The sequence below is a fragment of the Ceratosolen solmsi genome, unplaced genomic scaffold (genome assembly GCF_000503995.2).
Source record: "Ceratosolen solmsi marchali unplaced genomic scaffold, CerSol_1.0 scaffold41, whole genome shotgun sequence".
NCBI classification, from domain to species: domain Eukaryota; kingdom Metazoa; phylum Arthropoda; class Insecta; order Hymenoptera; family Agaonidae; genus Ceratosolen; species Ceratosolen solmsi.
In genome coordinates this window covers 6,011,456-6,020,721 of record NW_011948424.1, presented here as the reverse complement: position 1 = coordinate 6,020,721, position 9,266 = coordinate 6,011,456, and the positions used below count along the sequence as shown (strand labels likewise).

At 32.6% G+C, this 9,266-nt stretch overlaps 1 protein-coding gene across 1 annotated transcript; it reads right to left on the bottom strand.

Moving 5' to 3' along the window:
• Window positions 1-5,825: 5,825 nt before the first annotated feature.
• Window positions 5,826-8,174, bottom strand: Pban (pheromone biosynthesis-activating neuropeptide). Its single transcript, XM_011500228.1, has 3 exons — window positions 8,099-8,174; window positions 7,401-7,640; window positions 5,826-6,076 (listed from the first exon to the last, which is right to left on the bottom strand). The coding sequence occupies exons 1-3, from the start codon at window positions 8,172-8,174 to the stop codon at window positions 5,826-5,828; spliced, it is 567 nt and encodes a 188-aa protein (XP_011498530.1).
• Between the last annotated feature and the right edge of the window lie 1,092 nt (window positions 8,175-9,266).

Sequence of the window (9,266 nt, the reverse complement as noted above, 5' to 3'; positions counted from 1 at the left end):
TTTTATAATACTTTTAATTTGCATGATTTTGTACGTACAGTGTGATCAATTTTTAAGAATTTTTTGTTTTTTTTTTCCATAATTTGAACTTTATATGTAATTAAGTAATTTAATTACACTATTTTAAATTAACGATACCTAAAAGAATACAAAAGTATATCTATAAAATAAACTCGAGTTCTTATCTAAATTTATTACATTTATGTAAGCAGGAAATCATCGCCCGAGTTTTAATATTTCAGACGTTCTTTAGAATCAAAATAAAATGATTACGAATCTTTTAAATATTTAAATTTTTAATACAAATATCATTTTATATATACATATTGGCAAGTCTATATATATACACATATACATACAGAGTTTAATTTCTAATAGAAAATTAAATTATTTATTCATTAATGGATAATCGTCTTTGAAAAATAATAAACATTAAATGGTTTGATTCTTAGTTTTAAAATTATGCGTATATACGTGATGGATTGAATACGGGCGATTATACGGAAAGAATAAATTAATGATAGTAGGAAGTAAACGTGTCTGTTGTGGAGTTAGCGCAATGTGGTTTAGGATTGTGTTAAATGGAAATATTTTTCTCTGTTTTCTTTGTATATTTTTGTATAAATTTACACAACGATGATTATCGTTAAATGAATATTATCTATCGTTGAGTGAATAGAAACTTTTTTTTTTCCATTATTATTTTGGAAGAAATAATAGTATAAATAGTGAGTATAGAAAAAGGTATTTTTTATTTTCTTTACATTTTTATCCGGTTCACATGACAAAAACTGGCAATAATATTATATAAGAAACAAAGAAACAGAGAGAGAGAGGGGGGGGGTAGGAGCAGAGAGAGAGAGAGAGAGAGAGAGAGAGAGAGCGAGTATGAAAGAAAGCATGCGATTGATGCTACATAGGTATAATATGCGCGAGTATATGATGCATTCTAAACGCGAAAAATGAGATCAGAGATCTCAGCTTTGTAATATATATATATATAAATACTTACACGATCGAAACTTACCTATATTGTTACTTATAAATATAATATATAGATCTATATGGTACATAATACTGACACGCTACTCGCCTACACACATATACACGCACGCACACACACTATTTTAAGGCTTATGCTACAATATAGTTGAGTGGGGTAAACGGTTGGAGACAACTAAAAAATGTATAAAAAAATGTTAAATATATTATATAAATATAGGTATAGTTATATTCATAAATATGAGGGGTAGACGCATCTAAACTATATCATAACGCCGTATATATATATATATATATATATATATATATATACATAAAGTAAATGATTAATGTCGAACACAGCGCAGTGCGTGTTCAGTCAAGCATTAGTTTCATAATGAAAATGAAAAAATACAGGAGCTAATAATAATGAGCTATTATCGAAAAAAAAAAAAAATAAATAACTTATCCTTTTTGTCAGACTTTTTACAAAAAAGCATCGAATAGTAATTTATATAGTCAAATATAAACAGGATTTTTTTTTGATTTATACAAATAAGAAAATCAAGTCAGTTTAATGATTAATAAAAGAAAAATAACCTGCTTAGGTTAATAGGCTCAGCGTTTAAGAGCTTCGTTAAATGAAAATCTTTGTTTTCTTTCGCGATAGTGCCTTCAATACAAGAGGGAAACAGTATAAACCAAACCGGTCGATCATGTAAACCGTCTTTTTTACTATTTCTACGCTTGCTCCCCTATTTGTACAAAAAATAACAATGATGAACGATTAGATAATAAATTATGTGATAGGTATCAACATTTGCTTCTTTTCTATAAACAATATAATGTTATCATTGTGAAGACTGATAGTTTTCAGAAAGAAAATGTAAAACATAATCGGTTTTACAAATATAAAAGATAAATAATACGAAAATGATTTCTTTTTTACGCTCAATTTTGTGCATATTTACATTTGAACAATAAATCGTGGGTAGATTTACTAAAGTCGTATTTTATTAAAACAATAAACATTGTTGAGTATGGTTCAATTGAAAATGAGTATTTAATGTCAGAAATCATTGTTGTATCTTTTTGTAAATGAGATTTGAAAAAGAATCGTTCCGTACCTGAAAAATTTCATATCTATGTCATGGTCAAAAAAAAACAAAAAACAAAACAAAAAACAAAAACAACAAAAAAAAAACGATGCTTGCTTACATTACTGGATAATCATTGAATTGCGAATACGAATAAACATTGAATAATAACGTTTTAAACAGGAGAATGTCTTTTGATTGTTCGACCGGAGATTATTTTATTTATTTTTTATTTATTATTTTTTTTTTTTTTTAAATTAATAAAATTAAAATAAGCCAAGCCTTTTGCATAATAAAACGATGATTATTGAATTAGTGGCACATCAAGAAGAAAATGAAGTAGATTACAAAGATTCGAAAGAGTGGAAAGAAAACTTCAATTAAAAAAAAAAATATATCTCACGAGCGTCATACGACGCACTGCAATTGTCAGCCATGTAAATATATTCATAGTTCATAAACATAGATAATAAATAATCTAAGAAAAAATAGTTCCAGGCGAAAAAATCCAAAAAGATGTCGATTTAAGCCGTAACGGCGCACCTAGCGAGTGACAGTGCTGTTGTGATAATGTGATGAATTTATGATTCTAATTAATGATGATGATGATGATGATGATTATGATGCTTATGATTATGATGATGATGATGATGATGATGATAAAAACTAATGAAAATCTGTACCACGTGTCTGATTATCTTGTGAATCTTGTATATGTGAACTTGGAAATTGTAACGTTTGTGAATATAAAATAAAAAAGAACAAAAAAAACCGAATTCAAAAATTTTTTTTTTTTATTTAACAAATATCTTTAACAGGAATATTTGCATTTGGTTATTACATGAATAAGGCTGTATGATATTTTAAGTCTGAAAATAATTACAAAATTATGCCTTTAGATGAGTCTGTTTTATTAAAAGTTCAACTTAAAAGAATTTTTTTATTTTAAGATTTTTCTAAACATTTTTCTTTAACAATTAATTAATTATTATTTAGAAGCTAATATCAGATTTTTCATTTTTTGCATTTAAATGTTCAATTACATGTTTGTAACATAAGAACATTCAACTACATTTTTCATTATTGTTCGATAAATTTTAAGGGTAATTAAACGATGGGTCGATAAGAGATTTCTGATAATTATTTTGCCAAAATATAGATTTTAAATAAATTTCAAAAACAATTTATCAAGTAGTGATCATTTTTTGTTCAACGAACAATGCAACTCTTTAATTTAAAACACTTGGCAGAAGGTAAAAAATAGGATATGCAAATAAGTAAATCGATTGGAAGTCTATAAATAAAACTTGAGATTTACCAATCTAAGTTACGAAGGACTTGAGGGAATGAAATTGCAAAAAAGAAATATTGATCAAATTGATCACGTAAAAGCCATTGATCCATACTGTCGAAACTTTCAAATCCGTTTAATGAATAAGATATTGACTGCGGATGGAAAAAAATATTAAATGACAATATTTATTAGTATAAATATTAATATTAATTTTATATATTTGACAACGATTCTTCTTGTTAATATGATAATATAATTTTGACAATTTTTCAATAAATTTCTTCTTTTTAAAACAATCGCGTAACAAACTATTCATTTTATTCAGACAAGATATGAATAAATGTTTATGCATTAATTATAATAGCAAACTTATTATAACTAGAGGAAGATTTTTTTTATATATATATTTTTAGTATCTCGGTGTGTGTAAAATTTTTCAATATTTAAAATTAGGCATTTAAAATGTAATTAAGTACCTTGAAGAAGTTAGCGCCAAAAGTTTTAAGTTTATATTAAAAAAAAATTCCATTAGTTAATAAATAAATAAATAAGTCATTATAATGCGTTATATCATTATTATCTCATTGGAAATAAAACATTTGAAAAAAAAAAAAAAAAAAAAAAAAAAAAAAAAAAAACGATAAAAAGAAATTATTCGACTTATTCTCTTGTTTATGTATTAAATTAAAATATCTGTCAGATTTAATAAATACAGGTTTAGGCGTTACATTTGTATGTTGCTGTTAGCGACTTATCTAATCGTCTATTTTATGCGGTAATATTTCAAATATAATATTGATATATTCTCACATTGCATTATTATCGCATTGCAAAATATTAATATAAGGAAAAAGTACATTTTTTATATACTCGTATAATTTATTTAATAGATAAGTCTTTAAAACCGTTTGTCCAGATGTGTGAAATATACGTAGCCAAATATATTTTGCTTGCAGAATGCAGAATGTAGAGTCCATATCACAATACTTTGCATTATATATTTAATAATTTCAAATAGAAATAAGCAGTAAAAAACGAGCAGCAATTACATTAAAATTAGCTTGAACAATGCAAAAAATGTAATATATATTATGAAATAAATTTGTATAAATCTTGAAGTTTTTAATAAGCTTTGATTATTATTATTACTAAAGCTATTATCCAACTTTTTAAATCTAAGCATAATTTATGCATAAATTTGATTTGAATAATAACAATGGTCTATTGTGATTTTGAATTTTATTTTCAGATAGAGATCAGTTATTTCATTCGGTAGTTTTATTAATTCTTGGAAATTGTAGAGACAGAACGTATCCGAACGTTATTCTTAAATATTATTTTGGTTATCGTTTGATATAAACGCCGATTTCATCATTCAAATCTTAATAAACTCGAGCTGCAAATTATATGCTGATAAAAAAAAAAAAAAAAAATGAATTTTTTCTCAAGTATTTATAAAAGCTGCCAATGGTTACAAACGTCCGAAGATTTTACGATAATTTCAACAATAGCATAAATCAATATTTCGAATTATAATTTCGTATTTCTTTAATAGTAAATAAATCAAAGTACCGTGTCCAACAATTATAGAATACAAATTTTCTTCTTGCCTTGTCCAATCATTTACGAAATAAATAAATAAAGATAAGAAATAATAATAATAATAATAATAAGAAGAAGAAGAAGAAGAAGAAGAAGAAGAATAAGAAGAATGTTAGACATAATTCTTCTACTAGGCTGCTTTATTTTAAGAAAATTCTTATTTTAACGACTTTTACATTTATTTCAATGCCGTGAACGATAATTTCACAAGGCAAATAAATATCTTACACTAGCGAAACATAACATTAGCCATTTAAAATCTTGAATCAATAATTGCATTTATCATTGCAGCGACATACCATTGCCTTGTTAATTTAATTAGCATAATATATAGTGCGATCAAGTATGGCCATTAATCACATTCTGGAATTCAACCTTAATATCATCTCGCGATAATGTTAGTAGAAATAGATTATAGAGCTTTCCAATACTTTTCGATCTAACTGCTGTCATTGCAATAGCTGTAAGCTTCGAGAGGCTTATTAAGCTGACTTTTTATTATTACAAAACATTAGAAGCCCATTTGCAGCCCCTCATCGTCATCCAAGTATCTATCGGAGGTCGTAATGCACGAGCTCGCCCACGCGTACCTACGAGTAGCAGCTCGCAACTCACACAGGATCATCGTCTACTTCTTACGGTATTATCTCTACCGTATTGTTACGGTATTGTCACGTTATTGTTACGGTAATGTTACGGTATTATTATGGTCGCTGGCAACGAGCCAGCAACAATTAATATTAGTACGCTGAATAAGAAGGTAGGAAGGAAGGATGGAGCAGCGAGGAGCGAGGAGGAGGCGAGGGGAGCGTTGGCCAGATCCTCGGCCACCAACTCCCGAGTCCACGGAATTACTGAGCTTGCAGCTGGAGCTTCCGCAGCAGGTCGTGGATCTCGCGCTCGAGCGTCGGTGTCGCGTAGCTGCGTCCGAGACGCGGGGTGAATATCATCGGCAGAGTAAGCTGGTGCTCCGGCCGTCCTGGCGGCTGCTCCTCGACGTGATGCAGCAAGCCACGCACGAGGTTGCGCGTGGAGTAATTGTTCCCGAACTCGCGACCCTCTCGCCGCGAGTACGCGAGCTCCTGACGCTTGTTCACGGCATCTGTGGATTGGTAATCGGTGATTCCTTATTATTATCCTCGTATTTATCAGCCAAGCGTTTATTGTAAAAATATTAGATAAATGGATTGTTATGCGTTAAGTATACGGCATTAGCGCTTATATATACGTGCTGAATCCTCGTTGCTGTTCCTCCAATCGGAACGGAAACGGAATGTTAGGATACCGACGCCAAGTCTCGTCGAGTACGTAAACATTAGGTATTCCAATTTAATTTCCGTTTCTTTAATTCTTTATTATTATCCGCCACGAATGCATAATGAAGAAGTCTCGTGCTCCAATTGCATTTGGGCATACATTTAACGTACAACGCAAAATAATGAGATGGACGTCGCGTTAAAATAATTTACTTAATTTAATTCTCTTGGGTAATGGTAAGAAAAGTGCGCCTGGTAATCATACGGCACATATGACTATTCTAATGTATTTCATTCAATTATCATTCGTTTGAGCGGATTATTTAATTTTAGTCAAGAGCGACTGAGATTTATTACTCTCTCATATCGAGTAATAATGAACTTTAACAAAGTAATCACTCACCGCAATTAACGCGAATCTTCGTTCACTGTATAATAAGCTCAAGATTTTCTAAATAAATGAGCGATTTTTAATTCTTTCGGCCTCGATGCATATGATATTAGATAAAAGGTAAGCGATTAAACATATTTATTAATAATAGCCAATAATAATGTATTGTACGAGCCCATGAGCTTATTTTTCACGATCGTGAATAATCGTTTGCATAAACTAATAAGAAAGTAATCTGTCAATGATTACGGAAACGGCACTTGCGTACTATCTATTCCCAAATTACGGCGATTCGAGATAAACCGGCAAAAAACTGCTATGCATGTATATTCGTGTATCGTATAAAATCACTACCGTTAAATTCTCTCTCTATCTCTCTCTCTCTCTCTCTCTCTCTCTTCATCTCTCTTCATCTCTCTCTCTCTCTCTCTCTCTCTCCCTCTTCATCTCATTTTAGATCGTTGAACGATTGGTAGGGTCCACTTAATATAAAAATCCACCACCAAGCTCGTCGAAAATAAACGCTGTAGCGAGTGAAAGTTTGCCGTCAATATAACACCCCTCAACCCACACCTTGGCAACGATCGATCGCAGTAGTCGGAACTCTCTCTCTCTCTCTCTCTCTCTCTATCTCTTCATCTCTCTCGGTAATCATTAAGTGAAAAAATTAAGCCGATGAATCGATCGATCATCCAACCCAAGTGACCGTTCTCCATCAAATAATCGTAAATCATCACATCGAGGGCATCGAGGGCAAGAGGTGGTGCGCATCTACCTACCAGAGATGCCGACGAGGTTTAAGCTCGGCACTCCAAGCACCTCGCCGAGGGTCTCCACAGTCTTGCCAGAGTATTTGGCATCGGATCGTCGTCGTCTGCCCAATCGTGGCCCGAACCATATGGCGCCCAATGCTCCCTCCGCATGGTGTACGATGCAGTTGTTGCCCACGCAGTCGTTCGACCTTTCCGAGTGCATCCTCTCCAGCCGCGGTGACTCGAGGACTTCCGAGCTCTGTCCCTCTGCGAGAAGAAGCTTAATCAGCCAAATGGCTTAACCAGACCTTCTCCAACGCAAGTATTATCAAGGCAATTCGATCGTACACTCGGCCGCCCCTTCTAACCGACTTACACGGCCTACTTCTACTCTTTAATTTTTACACTTTCAACATTCATCTCTCCACATCATTCGGATACTCGTGTGTATATATATATATATATATATATATATATTTTTTTGTAATAATGATCCTTTGGCTCGATCTATTGGAATTTGCAATAAAGCAATTTAATGATTAGCCTAAGGCCAGCAGAAACATCGAGTGTCTAAATGTTGGGATTTAAAAATTGGCGGACAATAATAATAATAGTGTTCGCGAGACCGAATGATGGTCAGAGCATTCGAATCGATGGGATAATCAAGCGAGGAACTAGCCGAGTCTACTAAGGAGAAAAAGTTAAACAAAGTCCCTGTGACGTACCGTACTCCCCGGCCACTTGGCTCACGATCACAATCACAAGACCACAGACGATCGTCCTTGCCCGTGTTCCGATCATCCTTGCAGGCTCCGTTGATAATCGGCTGTACGACCTCGTCCTCGTAATCGCGAATGCGTTCGCGACTCGTTACAATGGACGATCAAAACTCGTCTCCTGTTACTTGGTGCCTCCAGCCTCTTTTTTATATGCCAAGCGCCTTGTCCCATCCCCTTTGCGACTGGGCTCGACTTGCGTATTCTCGAATCCTGGAAACCCCCCGGAACGAGGCCGAGCCCATTCGTATCAATTAGGGGCTACGACTCCGAGTCGCCCATACGAAATGAGAATCGAGCCTCGAGTCGGAGGGTGAGGAAGCCTGTGCCCGTCTACGTGGCTAAGCCGTGTAGCTTCCCGGTGTCCGACATCGCCATCCACCATTCACTGGAACACGGCGCGACACTTTGTACCGAAGCTTGGCGATCCTAACAAATTGCATGGAGTGAGTGAGTGGTTCTATTAAATGCCCACTGGATCTTAATCCCAAATAGGCCTCTCAGCCTATTGTCATTAAAATTTATTTACATGTGTATGATTTATACTTTGGTCGGTACGTGGATTTTCCAGGCGATATAAATAAAATACGAGAGAGAGAGAGAGAGAGAGAGAGAGAGAGAGAGAGAGGGAGAGAGAGAAAAAGAGATCTATGATGATGCTGCGCTTGTTGGCTAAAGGACTTTGACAATTGACGTTTAGCGATCAAAAGCAGATTGTCATGACATGACGAGAGTATCAATGGTTTCATAAGGCTATCTCTTTTGTATTTTGTTTTTTTTTTAGTTATTTGAATTTTTCAAAATATACGACTGTCCATAAGTTAACAATTTATACCTTGAAATCAAACTAAATTTGGTGTATATTGTTGCATTTGTTTAGAGAACGATTAAAGTGAATCTTTCACAAATGAAATTAATAACGAATAGCGGTAGAACATGATGGATTGCAATTCTGAAATTGCATTTTTATAATATATATAGATATATATATATATATATATATATATATATATATATATATATATATATATATTGATATTAAAATATACAACAAATGAAAATGTAAAAAACAAAAAACACTTGTAAACATAAACTATGAATTAGAAATATTATTGGC

Bases quoted from the DNA above. Each gene is read 5' to 3' on its own strand.
- Pban (XM_011500228.1), bottom strand. From the start codon at position 8,174: ATGATCGGAACACGGGCAAGGACGATCGTCTGTGGTCTTGTGATTGTG. The intron at 7,641-8,098 runs GTACGTCACAGG...TTCTTCTCGCAG, and splicing joins CCAAGTGGCCGGGGAGTACG to AGGGACAGAGCTCGGAAGTC. The intron at 6,077-7,400 runs GTAGGTAGATGC...ACCAATCCACAG, and splicing joins AAACCTCGTCGGCATCTCTG to ATGCCGTGAACAAGCGTCAG.